Source organism: Physcomitrium patens, chromosome 3 (genome assembly GCF_059467195.1).
Source record: "Physcomitrium patens ecotype Gransden chromosome 3, ASM5946719v1, whole genome shotgun sequence".
Lineage (NCBI taxonomy): Eukaryota > Viridiplantae > Streptophyta > Bryopsida > Funariales > Funariaceae > Physcomitrium > Physcomitrium patens.
In genome coordinates this window covers 10249755-10271694 of record NC_143412.1, presented here as the reverse complement: position 1 = coordinate 10271694, position 21940 = coordinate 10249755, and the positions used below count along the sequence as shown (strand labels likewise).

The following is a 21940-nucleotide window of genomic DNA, read 5'->3' as shown; positions in this document are numbered from 1 at the left end:
TCGTCAACCAAGGACAGTCAATGCACCACAATTTTTTGTGGTAGGGTTAGAGGGTTTCTCTAGTTAATTTGCTCCAGAATGTGCTCTTATTGTCCATTACGAGGCGTTGCGCTTCCCTGGGCACTGTCCTCTAGTATAGAATATTAAATCAGCTTGTTCTTGGACAGCAGTCTAGAACACGGAACGTAGTGCTTCTAGTGGATTCTCATGCTCTCTTCCAATTTCCGTAGAGGCGCCGTGCTTGTAAGTTTGTCATCTCCTGATCTTTAGTTGACGGGAATTTCTCTTTGAACATTCCATGAATGGATTCGCACAGTTCCATAATGCAATGTTTCATGCGCGTGAGGCTTGTGCAAAGATTTTTTGGGTGCTTTTACCTCTTGCAAGTAACCGTTGACTTATTCTTGGAGCGTTGCCGTCTTTGAGGAGTAACTTTCTTCATTTCTTCCAGAGCCTTCATGCAATGTAGTTACACATCAGACCTTAATTTCGGAAGGGCTGTTTGTGCCGAGCATTGAGTAAGACTTTTGTTAACATTTAGTCCATTACAACTCGAGATAATATCAGAGTGTCGAATCTCGGACTTTGTTTGAGTATGAGGAGTATGCCAACACTTGCGAGCAGGAGTATATGCCAACACGAGTATGAATCAATGTGGAGTTGTAACTGCCAGGTTCTGGCAGTTCCGCATGCCAAAAGCTCTTTTCTTCATCCAGTGCAGAGATCTATTGCGCTTCTGTCCGGCTTAGGTTGAGGGATAATGAATTGGGGAACTAGCAAAACCTGGTGTGTAATCGCACGCAGCTGTGTAATCCTGGCGCCGTTCAAGTGAACTCACGAACCAGGACACATACACTCGAGGGATCCACTTCGACAATCAAGCTCTGATAACAACGTTATATATATATATATATATATATATATAGATATAAACATACATATATCCACATGCTCAGACAGATGTGTGGGTGGGTATGTGTGTGTGGGTGTGGATATATTATAATAATTTCTTACCGTATGCTGATTCTAAGTTGGTTGTCTGGATCACATGCTTTGTCCCACAAAATTGTGGTGATGATTCGTTTTGTTGAAGTCCTTACACAGAGAACTGAAAGCTGTGGGTGGGTGTGATTGACCATCCCAGGGTTAGTTGCGATGAAGAAGCCGCAATTAGCAGTCAAGCTTGCCACATGTGAAGATACATGTGGAAGATGCTTGGACTGAGTCTCTAAATCACTGAAGTATTGGGATTGCAAATTCTTTTGAAGATTTTGTCTATGTCAAGCAGTATTGTGCATCACTGACCTACTCCGCCGTCCTACTCTACATTGACTAACCAGGCAGTGCGTGCTCCTCGACCGTGGCCATGGCAACCCTCTTTAAACTTTCGCAGTGGCGATTCTCGTGTCTCTCTTCTCCGATACCTAATCGGTCGTTTCCTGGCACCACCAATTGCGCTGTTTCTCCTCATTCAGGATCGAGCCTGAGCTCTTCCTTCCAGAAGCGCATGGACCCCGTCGTTTTGAAACTGCGCTCGCGCGAGGAGCTTCACGATGGCACCAGCAAAATTCGCCACACGCTGCGTCCTTGTGCTGCTGTCGAGGCACCGACAACTGCAGGAGCGGGCTCATTTACTTGTGAACGTGGCCAGGCTCTCCCTCTAGGTGTTTCTCAAGTTGAGAAAGGAATCAATTTTGCTCTCTTCTCTCAACATGCGACATCGGTGTCCTTGTGTATGTAAGTCTTTCTGGACTTGGGCAAGTCTTCCTGGTTTCATGCCAAAACCTGACTACTCTTTGAATGTGTTTCTTTTTAGTTAGACCGTTCTACATGCAAACACGTTCTCTGCAAAGATCCCTCATAATACGAATATACCTGTGATGTCACAGATACCTGGAGCCTTCGAGCACAGATGCACCCACTCAAGTGATTGAATTAGACCCTCACAAACATAAAACGGACAACACATGGCACGTTCTGATAAATGAGCTTCCCCTTAAGGGGGTGTTGTATGGCTACCGTGTAGATGGGCCAAAGGGATGGGGGGAGGGCCACCGTTTTGATAGCCAGAAGGTGTTGCTCGACCCTTACGCCAAATTGGTGGAGGGTCGCCGTGTGTTCGGTGATTTAAGTCAGAAGATGGCAAACTTTTTCGGCACTTACGATTTCACTGCAGCTGCTTTTGACTGGGGAGAAGGCTATCAGGCGCCTTCTCTACCCGAGAAAGACCTCATTATCTACGAAATGAGTTTGCGTAGCTTTACAAGAGATGAGTCTTCTGGATTAGAGCAAGGTGTAAGGGGAAGCTACCTGGGACTGATTGAGAAGATTCCTCATTTAAAGGAACTAGGGATTAATGCCGTTGAGCTACTGCCAGTATTTGAATACGATGAGTTCGAGTTTCAGAGAAGGCCTAATCTGCGAGACCACATGCTTAACACATGGGGCTACTCAACGATAAACTTTTTTGCACCTATGAGCCGGTTCGCAAGCAATGGCGGTGGGCCTGTGGCAGCTTCGAATGAGTTCAAGCAAATGGTCCGTGCTCTGCACAATGCAGGCATTGAGGTGATACTAGACGTGGTTTACAACCACACGAACGAGGCTGACGATGAGCATCCTTATCTCACATCCTTCCGTGGCATTGACAACCTGATTTACTACATAGTGGATTTAAATAACTATGTGCAGCTTGCAAACTACGGCGGCTGTGGAAATACTTTCAACTGTAATCATCCTGTCGTCATGCAGCTCATCCTGGACAGTCTCCGCCACTGGGTCACAGAGTACCACATCGATGGCTTCCGGTTCGACCTTGCTAGCATCCTCTGCCGTGATACTGATGGTAAACCTCTCTCGTCGCCTCCTATCGTGAAAGCCATTGCACATGATCCTGTACTGAGGAATACTAAGCTGATTGCCGAGCCCTGGGATTGTGGAGGCTTGTATCTCGTCGGCCACTTTCCTAACTGGGACAGATGGGCTGAATGGAATGGAAAATATCGTGACGATGTTCGAAGATTTATCAGAGGGGATGCAAGAATGAAAGGGCCGTTCGCCACTCGGTTAGCTGGCTCTGCTGATTTGTATCACAACCATAATAGGAAACCCTACCATAGTATCAATTTTGTGATTGCACACGATGGGTTTTCTCTTTACGACCTCGTAGCGTACAACATGAAACACAATGCAGCGAACGGGGAAGCTGGGCAGGATGGCTCCAATGATAACCTCAGCTGGAATTGTGGGGTTGAAGGCGAAACAAATGATAATGGAGTGAATGCCATTCGTAATCGGCAGATGAAAAACTTCCAAGTAGCACTGATGGTCTCCCAGGGTACGCCCATGATCTTGATGGGAGACGAATATGGACATACGCGCTTTGGGAACAACAACAGCTATGGACACGATACTGTAATCAACCACTATCAATGGAAACAGCTGGAGTCGAAGCGTGATTTTCAGTTTCGTTTCTTTGCATCGACCATAAGGTTTCGTAAAGAGCACCCTCTTCTTGGACGAGAATCGTTTCTCTCTGACAATGATGTGACTTGGCACGAGCATGACTGGTCGAATCCAGAGAGCCGGTTCATTGCTTTCACTCTTCATGAACGTAACTTGGGTGGAGGTGATCTGTACGTTGCCTTCAACTCGCACAATTTTTCGGTGCCAGTGGAGGTCCCGGCTCCACCTTCTGGTAAGCATTGGGTGCGGGTTGTGGACACGAACTTACCATCTCCAGATGACTTTTGCGATGAAGGCAAGGTTAGGGTCGGGAACCATTATGAGATGAGTTCTTTCTCTTCAGTTGTGTTCCATGCTAGATCGTAAAGGTTTGACAAGAAAATCAAAAAACGAGTTGGACCAACAACGTGTAGCTGACTCGTACATACCAAGCAGGGAAGGATTCAATGTGCGGATTTCTGCAGTACCATTATAGTAAACGGAATGCCCAGCTTAGGCGCTTCTAATCCAGTAATCTATTTTTGTCTGTGTATTGATAGTCGAGTGCAGAGCACTGAATGAGTGGAACTGTCACTCATAAACCTTGTTTTGAGGCTCAGCTTAAGCCTAACGCTCGAGTACTTGTTTTGATCCCTTAATCAACGACTATCCAGATCTGCCCTGCTAATCTATTTTGTGATTTTTTGGATGACAATAGGGGCGTAACTTCAAAAAACATCCAGTATCACAACTTATAGTTCAGGAACAATCCTGTTTTAAATCCTTGCTTCTCAATATCCACAACTGAGTACACGAAACTGTTAATGGTAAGAATCTCGAAAGGGTCAGATAGAAAAAAAATTAAAACTACAGTTGAGTTTTAAGCTCGAAACAAAAGAAAATAAATAAGAAAAACCAACAGTTTTGTATGCAGGTAGTGGTGCAAATAAATGAGAAATCCGTTTCTTCGCCTGCTGGTTAGGGAGTGATCACATAGACCGATGGGTCTACCAAACGCTGGCTGGAAAGCTTTTACCAAGACAAAAAGGCGGAGGCTCACTTGATACTACCTCGTTGCGCTGTGCTACCTCACAACTTCCAAAACGATGAAGGTCAAGGTACTATAATTTAGAATTCGGTGACCAGGGTGGCAACATGTACGATATTGAAGTCTTGTTTGGCGCTAGCCACAGAGGGCCCACAAAGATATCAATGACGGTAAAGGAGACCACCAAGCATACTTTGCCTTCGTGGACGCACTTCCTATACTTGCGTCACCTTGCATCTAGTTTTGGACGAGCAATTCATGCTGTAACCTGCCAGAAACAGCAAAATCTGAACGAATGGAAGCATTAGACTAAAGGAATGGATCCTGCAGCAACTTATTTTACGAAACACAAGTGAGATGAGTCACCAAAACTCAACGAATCTACAATTCAAATAGCATCTGCGCACATGCTGCAGAACAGTGTGGCAGGGCCATTCGTGACTCGTGAGCTGCTCATGCTGAAATAAGCTTGGCAGCTCAAAACGTGTGACCAATGCTGAAATTATATTGGCAAGTCCAAGCACTTGTGCGATCTGGGCGTCAAAGTAAGCTGGATCCTGTCCAGCCCACCATTTGCAGTGTCCACTGGATCTTGCTTTTTTGTGTTTTTCCCTGTTGAGGTGCAACAGATTCTCCAGCAATAGTACCGGCAGCTGAAGAGTTTGCATTCGCTGTTCTACACACACTCTCTCATAATTCATGTTTGCACACCGTTTCAGATACCAAACATTTCATGGACATCCACTCACATATAATATTAAGATTCAAAGAAACAGAGGGAATGGAGATACTGAAGTGAGCCTTGGACCAGAAGAAGGTTTTTAATTGTCCTCTGAAAACGATGCGAACTCTTTTTCAGTCCATCGCAAGTGATTCCAGAAAAATTTGGTCATTCTGAACATTGTGTGTCTTCGATTTGAAGAGAAAATAATAATCCTATTTACTCCAACGCATACAATTTCATTGCGGTTACAATTGATCCAAAAACATTCCCAAAAAAATTAAATCAAAAGTTTATAATTTCAAAAACTTACAAAAATTACATATATATATATATATATATATATATATGGTTAGTGTTCTCCCATAATTAATATCATCTGTTCCAAGGGGAAATGTTACTATTAGAGGTTTTCTATCATCAAAGGTGGCATATCGAAGATCAGGTCCTATAATCTAACTTGGTCACTTTTTTTATGGCATCCACATGGCCTTTGTTCATAACTTGTGTGATTTTAATGAAAGTCAATAAAAATTAATTAATTAATAGATACTAAATTTTATTAATCATGCAAAGTTGGTTCCAAAAAATGGTGCTCAAAATCTTGATTAACTATTAAGAATCAATCTTTTTTAGGAGATTTATTAATGGAAGAATATTGCATGTATGTGTATGTATATATATATATATATATATATATATATATAAGTTTTTTTAACTTTTATAAAATTTAAAATCAGCTAGCATCTATAAACTGATTTTTTATTTCTGATTTTTTTAATTATAAAAGTGTTTTTATACTTGTAAATAATTATCTACTTATCTAATTATATAATATAATTATTATATATTTTAAACAGTTTTTTAAATAAAAATGATAAAGATCAAAGCTTTATTTAAGATTTCATATTATAGTAGCCAGGTATAAAAAATTTTAACAATAGTTATTAATGTAATTTAGCCAGGTATAAAAAATAAATATGTTTGAATTTATTAATGTAAAATTTTAACAATAGTTATTATTTAACTTTCAATTGATATTATAGTTTATCTTTTACCTACTACAAATTTTAATATTTTAATAATGGTATTAGTATTTAAAAAATATACATATTATATAAAGATGTATAATTTTTATTAAACTATATTCCTTTTTGTAAAAATAGATTAACCATAATTGATTTTTAATATTTTATTTAGTTTTATTTAATTTACATAATCTATTATTTTTAATTAATTCAATAAATTATTTATAAACTATAAACATAAAAAAAATATTTTTAAATATGAATTATGTAAATTAAAGTATTTTCATATTATTTTATACAAAAATAAAACAAACAACTATTAAAATAACTCGTGTTGTATGGTGAATATTAAAATTTTATAAAACATAATGATACTTTAGAATGTAAATATGAAATTTTATTTTCAATCTATTATTTGTGCATATGAGTGTAATTCAATTTTTTATTTTATTTTAATATTCTTATATAAACTAAATCATGTATATATACTAATATTATTTAAGTAAATAGAACTAAGTATAGGTAAATATAAAAAAATTATAAACATATCAAGTATTTTTTTTTCGAGAAACTTCAAGAAACATCAAAAATGCTTTTTAGACAAAGATTAATTTTGTAGGTGTGCCATGTGGTTACATGGATTGCTTCAAGAAGTTTAGTACCTTTAATAAGCTACTATAAAGCTTCCCTTGACTTTAAAGGTTATGTTTTAATTCTTGTAGTTTATAGAAAGTTATTATATAGTTTTTAGGTTAAATAATATATACAAAAGTCTGAAGCCATTCTTAGTCTCATCAATATTTTTTGTATACTCTATGGTTGCTTAAAACTCTTAAGTTCTTTTGTGCATAACATTAGCTATATATATATATATATATATATATATATACATATTATTTGTATGATTAATTTATAGATGTTTTGTAGGAATCGTGGGATATATATATATATATATATATATATAAATATATTTTAACCTTCAATATTATTTTTGTTATTTTACAAAATTCACATTGCAATTAAAAACGTGTAAATCACTGTTGTTTATTTGAATTTTTATCATTACAGAGGACATTATCAATTATGTAAATGTAAACAACCGTAACATATCAAAATAACATTCTAAAATTACAACTGATTGAATATATAGTTCATAATTATATTGAATTATTATATAATATTAATTCCTTTCACCAAGTCATTCCATTTAAATTTACAAATTTGAGAAAATGTGACTAAAGTCGAAAATTTGATACATTGAATCACATTGGGTATGATTTGTAGAATATCTTTGATTTGCCAATAACATGAACTTGAAATCTCTTGTAAATACCAATTCTTATTCTTCACTAATTTGCAAACGTATGAGAATAGCCCCATTCCCACCGCGCCGTCCCAAACAGTCGGAAGCAAAACCCAACCTGGCATTAATGGCGGGAATAAAGACGTCCCGAAGATCCCAAGTGACACGTCAATTGCGGGACGGCGTTCCCGCCAAGTAGGAGTATCATTTTCTGCCACGTAGGCAAGACCTTGTGAAGGGCCCTAAAGCCGCATCTCGCACTGAGCTAGTTGGGAGCTCCACCCCGTTGCGGCCGATCGCGTTGCTTTGCCATGCTTTGCTTCGCATGAATTCGCCCGCAGGGAGGGACGTCATCGCTGGCCCCCGGCATTCACAGTCTCGCATCTATGTTGCTGTTGCGCTTTCTCTTGTCTGCGAGAGTGGAGTAGAGCCGCAGTTGATTCATCTTTGTTTTGGTTCTGTGTTATTTTCACTTTTTGTTTTGGTTCTAGGTCTGATTTGGTTCCCATCTGGTCTGATTCTGAGTAGAGAGGGAGTGGAGGCGCAGGGCGTGCGGCCCCAACGTTGAGATGGGGTTGTTATGGCCACTTTCTTTACGGATTTACAGCTTGTCTGGGCCCGCGATGATGTTGATATACCCCTTATATGCATCGATCATGGCTATTGAGAGTGCCGACAAGGAGGATGACCAGCAATGGCTGACGTACTGGGTGCTGTACTCGTTGGTTTCGCTGATGGAAATGGCTGCAGGTCCAGTTCTGGCGTGGATCCCTTTCTACTCGACACTCAAGCTCATCGTTGCTTCGTGGCTCGTCTTGCCACAGTTCCGAGGTGGGATCATCTTGTATCAGAAGTTTGTGAGTCCTTACTTGAATGCTACCACTGGTGTCTCTGACCAGAAGCTTACCGAAGGGCAGCGGAAGTTGTTGGGTTCTATCAGTTCTGAGACGCAGGCATTGGTATCAACTTACATCAAGGAGAACAGATCAGATGCTTTTGATAGGATCATGGAAATAGCTGTCAAGGATCTTAATGATAATAAAGTAGAAGAGGTGATGGATAAGGAATCTTCCTCAGATCCGGATTCAGATTAAATGCCGGTTAGGGTTGGACTGAGGGATGTGAACTTGTCCTGTGTTTTCGTGATAACACATCTTTTGGAACATTTTAGAAATGATTACTTATTTTAAGTTGGGCTACATTGTGCCCTTGTTTTTTAGGTGCGTGCAGTTCATGGTGGAAACTCATTTGCATGGCCTCTTTCGATCATGTCGTTAATGTGGCACTTTTTGGATAAACTGTATGCCAGTTGCACTATCATAAGTGTACTAATATTTGATCATGTCAATAGGGTTGTGCTAGTAGTATTGATATACCTCGTCTAGAAGTGTTTTCTTCCTCAATGGCGCTCTTCAACTGTGATCTAGTGATTCACGTGTAAACTGAGATGATTGCAAACCGAGCTCTGTAACTGTACCTGGCGAATTAGGGTAGGAGTCTTAGATCCTGCCTACATAGCGTGCGCACTTGTTTAAATGAAAAATGTTATGCTATTTCCAAGCATACTGAGGCCATGATTTCCATTGAAGTAATAGAGGACGGAAAGCTGCACCTAGTGCGTCAACATCTCAAAGTATTTTAGATCAATCCGAAACTCATTTGTGGATTTCCGGGTAATATACTTTTGAAGATGTGCAAAAGAAACTGCTATAGTTTACTTGGGTGGTATCAACTTTCCTAATGTGCTTGGATATAGCGTTGTGGTTGTTCTACAGGATGAATTTTACATCAACTGGAAGAATGTGCCATAAGTGTGCTTTTGCTCTTGCAGTGTTTCAGTGGTCTCACCTGTTTTCGCATAGTTAAGTGGTGGAAAATGTTTTCTATTGGTGAACCTGTCTCCTCGCATGGACTTACCATTTAACTAGGCATGCAAGTGCTTCACGCAAGATCACGTATGCGAGGCTTTGCTCTCTCTTTCTCATGGTTCTGTGGTTTTATGCGTTTTTAGGCTTTTATGGACTTGATTTTAGTGATGCTTGTGTGGTGTCACGACTTCTTTGTTTGAGTGATGAGCTCGAATAGCACAAATATTAGCTTTGTAGCATCCGGCTCCTGTAAGCTCCGTATTATAAGTTTCTGTACGTTCCTTACTTCTGATAACTGATAGGCAGCAATCAGAAACGGTTGTTAACCCTCGTCTGGACAGGAGTGAGACCGGGAAAAGTATTTGCAAGCCAGACCTATTATATAAATTAGATTCCACTCCTGAGACTAATGTTGAGAAGCTTTTACCTCGACTGTTATGCAATGTGTTTATGACCATTAACATGGACTCCTCAATATGCCTTCTACTCATCAAATTCGACCTTATTATGTAGTTTTTACAATTACGCAAACCTTGAGTTATAAGCTCTTGAATATTTTAATAACGGTTATTAGTCACAATCCTACAGTTCAAACTGAGTTTGCATAGAATCTGCTTCTCAGCACTCCCAACTCACCAAAACAGTTGCAGCTTCATTGAGCACATCGAGAAGTTAAAATTAGGAGCAATCAGTGTTCAGGAAGAAATTCGGAGACAACCCAAGACCCTTGTTTTTCTTTTGAAGAAGTTCATTCATGTCAGTTAAAGCATTCATTTGTTATTTTGTCTTTTTCATAAAAGATTTCTATTGAATACAGGTAAAGTAGATGTGCATTGATCTTTTTTTATTTCTCGCATTCTGTTATATTTGGGGATAGAACTAACACATTAATTGATATTATGCAGCACTCGTAACAGTGTTCATTTTAACTTCATTCAGCCAATTTCATGAATTTGTGCTCAACAAGACACAAACTTTTAATTCACAAAACGTGCAAATCTTCATCGAATCTAACAAGTGTGCACTTTATGTATCAAACAATTAAACAATCAGCACCTTATTTATAAAGCTAAGAATTCAAAATGAAGCACTCTATTCTAAATCTTGTTTTTGCCTCATAGGGTATTAAAAGCTTGCTTTTTTTTTTTTTCTCATTGTTGGTGTCTCTTCTCATACAAAGAAATTCCCCATGAAACCTGAACTCAACTTTTTTTGTGTCTTGTTTCCTTGCTTTTCACTTATATTTTTGCAACCATCTAGCTTAGATTAGAGTTTTATTTTTCATGTTTTGTAGCATACAGATAAACATACTATTTTGATGTTAAGACTTGGAAATGAATGATAGATGCTAATTGCTGATTAGAAAAATATCTAATTAGTAGTAGGATTGTCTAAATTTGATAAACTATGTAACATTTTACAAGCAAATACCAGGACATTACATCAAAACTAGAATTAAGATTGAAAATTCTTTATTAAATTCGAACCTTGTATAATTGCTAAAATTTCAAATCAAGGTTTCTGTAATTTTTGATTTCTATGAATTAAATATAATTGCCATTTGTTTTTGATAAAAAGAAGACACTTTATAAAATTCATTGCTAAAATATAAACATGGCGAAATTTTTCTTTGCAATTTAGATTGTAATTTATTTATTTTGTAAAATAATATATAAACATCAATCAAGTAATATTAATCTAAGAAATAAATACACTATATGGTACTTGATTTAAAGAGAATAAAATATCTTTTTAACTTAATAAAAATAAAGTATTGGAAAATAAAAATAAAAATTTGTTATTGCAAAAGAAATACAACTTTTACTTTTTCAATATTATATATTTTATATTCAATTATTTTATAATAATATTAAAATCATACAAGAATATATTTATAATTATATTCATTATTTTATATTATCAGCAATAATATTTTTTTTAATATGAATACATTTTTTTCAATTCTTGATCAATTTCATGCCAATTTCATATAATAAGTTTTCTCAAAGCTACTTATAAGTTTCTATTGTGATATTTTGTTAACCTTTTAGAATTTATGTAAATAAGATTTATAATATGATAAATTTTTATTTATTAAAATATTTAATTTACAAAAAATATAGATTCAATATATATATACATTTAAATATTTTTCATATATTTAATAATATTAAATAATTATTACTTAATCTTAAAAGATGTTTCTAATAAGAATAGTAATATAAGCTATATTAAATTATAATTTCTATACAAAAAAATTTGGTCATCTGAAAACAAACATTATAAAGAAATCTTAAATTTTATTATTTGATTTTGATTCAATACCAAAATTATTTTGCATATAAGTATGCTTTAATTTAGATGCTAAAGTTATAAATCCCTATTAGCTATTTATTTCTTGACTTTTTAGACTTTTTACTCAATTAAATGATGTTAATTAGGTGTAATTGGATATTTAATAAACCATCAACTTAGGACAATAAAATTGATATTAAGGATAAATCTTTGGTACTTATTGAATTTTTTGTAATAATAGTATTTAATTAATGAGATGACCACTAAGATTGGATAAATTTTTATCATGATGGATAAAACATCTAATTAAATTTGGATAGTAGCTAAGATTTGGAAAGAATATTAAAGAATTTATGTTTCTTTTTTATATATTCTTTTTGTTGTTATTATTGTGGTTATTATTATTATTAGAAAATAGTAGGAAGATATAGGAAATTAGAAGTAGGACTAAAAGGACCAAAAAGAAGATTTAAGAGGCTAATTTAGGGACAATGTATATATATTTAAAATATACAACTAATATTGAAACCTTTGATGTTGAATGGATGAAATAATATCTTGTTAGATTTTATATTACATAAGTAGTTTTGGATCAAAGTAGTAGGTAGATCTTGTAGATCAAGTAATTATATGTATGAATTTGTATTAAATCTAAGTAAATAGATCAGATCTAATTGTAGATCTAAGTTTTAAAGATTCAAGACCAAGAACAAGTGTTAAAACCAAGAATATTATTAGGAACAGTAACAATATAATAATTCAATTTTTTGGAGGTTTGATGGGCAAGTGGTTGCTACCACTTTTTAAGAAAGTCTTAAATCTTCTTTTCATACAATCTCTAATCAATTCTTTGTGAGGGTAAATTCCACCCCTCAATTCAAATTTATAAGATGGCATCAATCAAGAATTTTTTATTATTAGTGATATAAAGTGAAAGAAATAAATAATAAGAAAGAAAAAAAATACAAAAAAGTGAAATAAATGAAATCAAGCAATTACACAATCCAAAACTTAGTCACATTTTGTTCACTGAGTTTTCATTCAATAAAAAGTAAAAAATATAAAATAAAATAATATTTTTTAAAAGATTTTTTTTATCTTTTTAATGATGTAAAAAATATATAAATCCAAGTTATTATGAATAAGTTATGAAGGTTTAAAGAAAGCAAGTAAATAAATAAAAAATTAAGTGAAAATATTTTATTTTAAGAATAACTTGCTTATAGACCAAGGATTTGAGCTTCATCAAGGCTCACATGTAATGTATTTGGATTGCTAAGAAAGGCCATAAGGCCTTAGTCTTATCCTCCTAACTAAATTTAAGGCATTATAATTTATATGGAACTTATGCATCTTCTTTTTTATGAATAAGTTATGAATGTTTAAAGAAAGCGAGTAAATAAATAAAAAATTAAGTGAAAATGTTTTATTTCAAAGATAACTTGCTTATTGACCAAGGATTTGAGCCTTGTAAAAGCTCACATGTAATGTATTTAGGTTGCTAAGAGAGGCCACAAGTCATTAGTCTTATCCTCCTAACTATATTTAAAGTGCTACAATCTATATGAAATTTGTTTACCTCTCTTCTTACAAGGACTAAACTAGTTGCTAGTCCTCCTATTTTTTACTAGTAAAATTCATCTTTTTGTATTTTTGACTTCACCAAAATATTAAAAATAAAAAATAATAAAAAAAACATCAAATTAGCTTATAAACTTTGTATGATATTCAAATCTTGCTCCATTTCTTCATAATAGCTCCATATGTGGTAGAAACTCAATTTTACCAAAGTCTTGAAATTTTCTCTAAATATCCCTAAAAAAATATAAATAAATTTTAAATATTTTTATAAATTTTTTATAATTCTAATATCATATTGAAGCTACATTATCCTATCTTAGTGATTTTTTTAGTAATAAAATAAATTTAAATCAATTATAAATCATATTTCTAATATAAATAAGTAAAAAAAAATATGAGATTCTTTTTTATACTTCTTTTAAATACTAAAAAATATTTATATATTTTTTTATAAGTATTATATGTAAATAGAAGGCCAACATAGACATCAATCTTAATAACTATCTTCTAATACTCAATAATAAGTAAAAATACTAAATCAACTAAAATAATTGCTTTCAAGACTTATTAAGATTCTATTTTTATAAAATTTTCTCTAATGAGACTCTTGTATCCTATAAACATTGCTAAATTCTAATAAATACTTAAATTATTAAAAAAAATCTCTAATATTAATATTTTATATTTAAATAACTAAAATCTATATTTTTAACAATTCCACCAATTAAGATCTATTAGTAGAACTCACACTCTTCAACATTTAAATGCTTCTTAAGTCAACATGGCTCTTTAATTTTATAACCATTGTCTTGGAACTGTTTTAAATTTTCAATTGCTTTTTATTCATTGCTAATATGATTGATGGGTGATTGCTTCCATATCCATCACTTCTTACTATTGTAGGTTAAATAAGCAAGTAGCAATTTGTAGAGTAATAGCTAGTTCAACAAAAATCTCAAAATAAATGTCATTGTCAATTCTCAATCATTCTTAGTTAGTTTCTTTTTCAATACCAATTTACCATCAAGTCTTTTGTCAATTATATTTGTTTTTTATTTTTATTTTTTTTAATGGTCATTTGTTCTTGTATTAGAATAATTAAAAATTTATGATTCTATCAAGGTTGTTTTGTGTATTATACATTAATTTAGATTAAATAGAATTTATAATTGAACAATTGCTTCTTCAATTGCTTAGATCTTATCTTAAGATATCTTGCTGTAAAGGATCTTTTCTATGGCAACAATAGCACATGACTCTCATACAAATTGTATTTATGTTATATTAAAGTAAGTTTTGAAGGAATTTTGGTCCTTATTCTTGGTAAAAAACTAATTTGCTGATAATAGTTTATATTTAATAAGAAAGTTTTTTTTAACTCTTAATCATATATATATATATATATATATATATATTTAATTCAGTTCTAAAAAACATACTTTAATATCTAATTTTGCAAAACCTTAATTCTTTATTTATGCATCATATGAAAGTTTTATATTAGCTTAATTAGGCATAGAATAATATGAAGCACATAAAAATTCTAAAAATGACAATATATCCTTATATGATTAAAAAGAAGAAAATAAGTAATTAAAAATAGATATAGGATTAAAACTAGAATGATAGTTGCCAAATACAAAATGACTTAGAAGACTTGAATAAAGATAGAATGCAAAAAAGATATTAAAAGAGCAAAGAAGACCTTACTCTTACCTCTATATATATTATCTACTAAAAAACTATGTAACAATGTCCTATAGGCCATAAGAAATATGTCTAATTTGTAAGATAAGTTTCCAAAATAAGAAACATATGGCCAACTTATAAATATACTAACAAACATGGCTATCTATTATAATCTTTGTACAAAGAATCTTCTAATAAGAAGTAAAATTTTAAAAGATTCTTTATATGAGAATTTATAAATTAAAAATAAAAGTTCATCAAGACAAAGTTTTAATATTGTAAATGCAATCCTCTTAATATGTGAAAGATAAGAATTTAAATGATGTATACAAATAAGTGAAATGTATATTAAAGAGAGATAACAAAAAAAAATAATAATGTCTATCTAAAAAAAATTAGAATGACTATAATCAAAGACTAGAAAATTAAGTGCTTAAAACAAAACTAAAAGCAAGAAAGGAGTTAACAAGTATGAAGAAGGCTTCACTCTTGCCTTCATATATAATATCTAATTAGAAGCTATATAGCAATGTTCTATAAGACCCCCAATACATATATACCTTTCAAGATAAGTTTCTTATATGAGCATTATATGGCCAATTTTTTCTATAAATAGCCAATATATATGATACATAACCAAATTTTCAATCTAACTTTCATTTACTTCTATCTAATCTTATTATTTAGACAATTACTAGAATATATATATATATATATATATATATATATATATATATATATATATTTGTGATAATATGTGCAATATATGGTCGAATTATTAATCAAGTTTACAACCTATCATTTTCTTATAAATACTTATAAAATAAAATCCGCGCTTGTAAAGCATTTCAACAAGTTATTATCAAATATTTATTTTTAATTCTACATAATTTCTCTTATCTTCCCAATTATTAATGGCAATATTGATGTCCATGATAATAATATATTATTAGAAAACTATCTTAAATAGTATATATAAATTGTTTGATATTTTTTTAAATACAATTGAAAAGTTTTTAAGCTATTACATGAATTTATTTTTTAGATTTATATATTTTTTTACATTGTCTTCAAGATTGATTATTTTATATTTAATTATTTTTAAATATTTTTTTGATTTTTATTATATTTTTTATTAATAAATAATTAAATATAATAAGAAATTATATATACCATGCATTTTATTAAATTTTTGAAGTAAACCATTGATTGGCCTACAAAATTATTTAATATCAAGTCATCAAATTGAATACAAATATGAAACTTGCTAATTATTTAATATTATAATTTTTATCTAATAAAAAATATATATATATATATTTATAAAGATATATTTTTTTATTTTTTCAATAACACATGAAATATATAAATCCAATTTATTATGAATAAATTATGAAGGTTTAAAGATAAAAATTAAATAATTAAAATTTTAAATAAAAATATTTTATCTCAAGGATAATTTGTTTAGAGATCAAAGTTTTGAGCCTCAAGACATACTAAAATATTATTTTAATGACTTTCTTAGTAAGACTCTTTTAACTTAAAACCACTAATAATTCATAATAAAAAATTATATAATTTAATAAACTCTCTGATCTTAATATTTCATATCTAAATGACTTAAAATTGTATTTTTAACCAATCCACTAATTAAAATTCATTGATGGATTTTATCAAAATAATTTATTTTGAAAGAAATTTTAATTTCTATTATTTTACAAGAAAATTTTGAAAAAAGATCAAAGTGATCCAAAAAGATAAATAAAAATAATTTTTATTAACTTAATATGTGAAAATTAAATTAAAAAATATGAATAAATATGTTAGATTTATATTTAAAATTGTTCTGAAAAACCAACCTACTAAATAATATTACATCAAATTTAATTTATGATATAATTTAATATAAATATATAATTTTTTAAAATTTCTTATTCTTAATTTATTAATATAAATATTTTTATCTAATTTTAAAATTTTGAATTCAAAAATTTTATCTTTTTTATTTTTAGTTATATATTTAATTTAATATATTAATTTTTTTAATTCAAAAAATTAAATTATTAATGAAAAAAAACTTTAGATTTTCAAAATATATATATTATAAATTATAAAATAAATTTATTCTTGAATTGAATATAAATATGAAATTTTATAAAGTTAAAGATAAATCCAAATTTAGTAATACAAGATTTTTCACTAATCTATTTAAACTAGCTTATATAATGTAAATAAAAAGAAGTATGGTTCTTTTTTATTTGACCATTCTAATAACTTAAAGACTTTGTTTTACTCAAAGAAATGCTCTTATTAACTTATTATTTTAAATTTAATAATTCTTGACTTATTAAAATTATATCTTATATAAATTTAATAATACTTATATTTTTAGAAATTTAATATTTAAATATGAAGAATTTCTATTCTAAATTTGAATGATTGAAATTGCTATAGTAATATAGTACTTTTTATTTGAATTTTTGCAAAAACTTATTATCTTATTCCAAATTCAATGATTTTTAGTTTTTTGCAAAATCAACCTTATTAAACTTCTACTAAAAAACTTTTATGCCTAAAATTACAAAATCAAAAGACAAAGTAAGGAACATACAATTCCTTTTTACAATAAAACACATATCTATGTTTTTTCATAGTTGAATATTGACTTTAGACTGATGACATAACTACTAATATCAAAATATTCTATCTTTTAATTACACAAATTTATTTAAAAGATTTATCCAATATATAATCACAAATTTATTGCAATAGAATATTTATTTTTTAAAAAATATTAAGGAAACCAACAAAGAATTTATTAAGCTATTTTTGATGCATTGAGGATCTTGTCTTGCTATAGCAATTTTGATTTCAAAATTCAACAAAAATAAGAGGAATATATTTTTGAATCTACATCTATTATCTCAATTTCTTAAAAAAATTTACTCTTGCATGACTATTATAAATAAGAAGAAATATAATGATTCCCACTAATATGTATACATATGCTTATTAATTAACTATTTATTGACTTTATTTTACATGCTTACTACACGACCATTGTAGCACTCTAATTCGACTCAATAAAAGAATTTAAGGACCTTCTAAACTAATATAGTTTTATAATCAATAGTATGAATCTCTTAAAGTTTTTGTAAGATTAAAAGATATTTTTTGGAACTTAAATTGTTATTTTAAAATTATAAACAAATAAATAAATAAATAATGAATAATAGATATATTTGGGTATTTACTTACTTTATCTTAAAAAGATATTATATTATTTAATATATTTTATTTTTTTTTAGTTTAGTTTTTTTTTTTTTTTTTAATTTTCTTTCATTTGATATTTTTATGAATATAATACAAAAAAACATGTAATCAACTTGGTGTATTTTTAATTATGCATAATCTATATGAAATTAAAAAATATAAAAATATATAAAATAATTTGAAAATTATTTTTATCAAGATGATTCTAATTACTAGTAGCATTTTTATTGAGATTTTTTTCAATAATTAAAGTTGGAAATTGTAATGAAATCAACTTGATCTTGCCTTTTTAGCAATATGTGTTTATTTTTTATGTTCTATTTATTGACTTTTTAATAGCTACTATCTTTAGTTCCAAAATTATAAATAATTATCAATAATATTCTAAAAATAAAAATGGCTTGAAAAAAAATTCAATATTAATTTTAAAAAATTCATATTTGTAGAAACATATTTGATTTTTGATAAACATTACAAGAATAGAAATATTTCAAAATCTTCTTCTTTTGTCTTTAGGCAACCACCAATATGGTTTACAATTATCTTCTTTTTCTTCACCTTTTCAAGTCTTATTTGTATATACTAACTTGTATGCTTCTCAATAATACATATGCTCTACTTCACTATAATTTTTTCTAAACTTCTTAACTCTATCTTACAATTATGCATACATTTTTTTTCTTTTATTTTTTTTCTATTATCACTTTGCATAATAAACACAATAAAGAATAATATGTATTTTATTCCTTTTTATATTTATATTATTTATTAGTTGATAAATATTAGAATTAATTTTATTAAATAAAATTTGAATATATAGATTTTTCACATGTAATAAAAAACTTGTTTTGGTCATAAAAGATATATTTTATTAAATTTTTTATTTTTAAAAATAATTATTATATATATTTATTTTTATAAATATATTTATAAGATATTTCAAAGATAACTATCAAATTTATACATATGGATTTTGGTAATGCATGGCAATTGGATAGATATGAATACATCTTAAACACTTTTATTGCTACACTTTCTTTATATTTATATTGATTTCCTTATAGCTTATTGTCTTTCTTTTTTTTCTTAAATAAACATGGATAAAAATAATGAATTAGATAAAATATTGAGTTATCTATTTCTTTTTAAAAAAATATTATTTTAGTGAATCCATGCTCCATAGTTTTCTATTCTTGTCAAGTTTTTAACCTTTAAAACCAAGCCACATATGACCTTAAAGTTTTAAACATTTTAAAATTCCTATTACTAATAATGTTAATTTGGAAGAAGTTCTCTAAATACAAATACAAGATTTTTTTCCCAATACTACAAATATATTTATACTAGCATTTTAGATCTAAATTTGATACCACATAAAACCGAAAAAACATATGATATATAGAAATAAGATGAGTTTATGTACATTTCTGGTTGTACATAATTATACAGATGTTACATATTGATGTAATTGGGATGTTGTTCATTCCTACTGATGTATTCCTAAGACCCAATGTGTGATATTCAATAAAACCCTCTTCTTGCCATTCCATTCAGGTAAGCCGGTCCAAGTAGGAACCAAATTGGAACTGTAAAGGATCCTATGGAGACACGTTAAAGCTTCAGCTTCAATGACATTCACACGATCAATGTGAGAAAAGAAACTAAACTTGATATCAACTTGATTTTATGATGACTTCGTGCGAATTTGTTCCGCGTGTTCAGGTTCGAAAATGGGTCGGACGGGTTTTGCGGCTGACAGGTTCTCGTACATGGCCCCGGGTGACTACCAAAACTATGATTGCTGTATTGCTTCAATTATTCTTAGCTTTGCCTCGGTTGTGCCGCCATTCCACAAGCCGGGACTGAATAGTACTCATCCATATCGTTAGCATGTAAGCTACCTAATTTGGGAGGGCTCGATGTCTGCTGTCGTTACTATTCATCTCCATGAATTATTGAAGTTCACGTGAGTTTTCTTAGTTACATTTGAACCCAATGAGCTTGCTGTAGACCCTGAGCTGGTTTCCGACGACACTGCTTCTACAGGGAAGCTTCTGGTGGAATTCAGATCTACCGTTCACTTCTTGCATAAGTGGTATTGGTTTAGTTCACGAGCACCACTTACGCAAAGTTCTCATGGAAGAGACGTGGTATTTACCATTCAGAATGCTTCCACCAAAGCCCTCTCCGAAAGATGTTGTACAGATTGAGCATTATGCAACCAATTGTTGTGACTCTTGTACAAAATGCCGAAACCCTGATCGGAAACTTACATGCAAGGCCCCACACTGTCATTGCGTCAGTAAAGTTCTTACAAAAGAAAATATGAGCTCAGTTAGTTCGTAGTTCCTTGCTGACCGGAACTAATCTCATTTATCAGCAGCGTAGCATCTTCATTTGCTTATACTCTGCACAAGACGACGTCATGAAGATTCGTTGAACATGACGTAGCCCTTGGGAGAAGCACAGTACAACCTTTCAGACTGACGGAAAAAGTCCTGGGTAACATGTCCTGAAAAAGGGAGAAAGCTGTTCTCTTGGAGGGCTTTCACAAGTAGGAGGTTCAAACAACTTTGATGCCATGTCCTCCATCCTGTTACCATTTCTTGTAATGATACGCTGAACGGTTACATCTCTTTCCCAAGCTGCTGTTTTTATCAGAACTGTGCGACAAACAGTTCCATGACAAACACCAAGTGCACATGCCTCCAATTTTCCACGCTTCATCTCATATTAACCAAGTTGGAGTTCCATTCTGATCTTAGAGGAGTCGAGGACTGACAAGAACTGGATGTTAGTGAAGGATTAAATTACATCGCTATATGACAATTGTGAGCATGGCGTTCTGTGCAAAATGCAGGAGAGTTATACGAAGAACGATAATACGTTGCATACCTATGGTTACCATAGGTATGCACCACATTATCGTACTAAGAGTCCCATTTTTTTTTTTTTTTTTTTTTGTTACATATTTTAACAAAATGTCATAAGAACATGGTAATAAGATAACTTTTGTGGTTTTCCAAAATGTGCGTAGTTTTGGTGATGAAGAGTGCAAAATTGAACAGCTTCCACTGTAATGGTTTTGAGTAATAAAAATTACGTCACATGAAAATGAGATAAATTTTTTATGGATCACGGCAGTATATTTAGTATCTAGATGACCTGGAAGCTTACGTCAGCTACTTTTCTGGTAGCAATCCTGGTGACTTGGTAGAATGTGCAGCTTCGCAGGACATGAAAGGTGGAAGAATATTGATCTCTTACTCCTCTCAGAGTGTGAACAACAATAAGAGTTCGGCTCTGCTGTCGATGGAATGTGAGCTAGTTCTGCATAACCTCATGTTCTGCAAGGCATCTTATCTTTAGCATGTGCTCAGCCTATGTGCCTAGGATTTTTTTGACAGCATTGTAATTCTGACAATCTTGAAGCATGTTAGAAATTACATGTGAACAAGCCAGGAAGCTAGCTACTGTGTGAATGTGATTAGAAATGGGCAGTCTCTATGCGAGAGAATATTACCTGTGTTGAGCTCCAATTTAGGGGATGCGGTTGTACTTTTATCATGCATAGTTTTGCAGTACAGCACCCACAGAGTCTGCCATATGCTAGAAGTATCTTGCCACTAGCACTGTGGATAGGATTTATCTTCTCTAATTGTCTAAGTCTGAACGTCTGGATGTCTGTTC

At 31.3% G+C, this 21940-nt stretch overlaps 2 protein-coding genes across 6 annotated transcripts; both read left to right on the top strand.

Annotated features, from left to right (window-relative positions):
- Positions 1-73: 73 nt before the first annotated feature.
- LOC112280606 (isoamylase 3, chloroplastic) lies at positions 74-4132 on the top strand. Of its 5 annotated transcripts, none has more exons than XM_090248711.1 (4): positions 88-243; positions 452-968; positions 1145-1737; positions 1890-4132. In XM_090248711.1, exons 3-4 carry the CDS (start codon positions 1367-1369, stop codon positions 3829-3831), a joined length of 2313 nt encoding a protein of 770 aa, XP_090104837.1. In that variant the 5' UTR covers positions 88-243; positions 452-968; positions 1145-1366; the 3' UTR covers positions 3832-4132. The 5 variants fall into 5 exon arrangements, with proteins under 5 accessions (XP_090104836.1, XP_024372028.1, XP_090104837.1 ...); XM_090248713.1 differs by having other exon boundaries at positions 91-243; positions 452-673; XM_090248710.1 differs by having other exon boundaries at positions 74-243; positions 452-1737.
- Positions 4133-7797: 3665 nt separating this feature from the next.
- LOC112279593 (HVA22-like protein e) lies at positions 7798-8763 on the top strand. Its single transcript, XM_024514200.3, has one exon. It carries the CDS (start codon positions 8114-8116, stop codon positions 8636-8638), a length of 525 nt encoding a protein of 174 aa, XP_024369968.1. The 5' UTR covers positions 7798-8113; the 3' UTR covers positions 8639-8763.
- The last annotated feature ends 13177 nt before the right edge of the window (positions 8764-21940 follow it).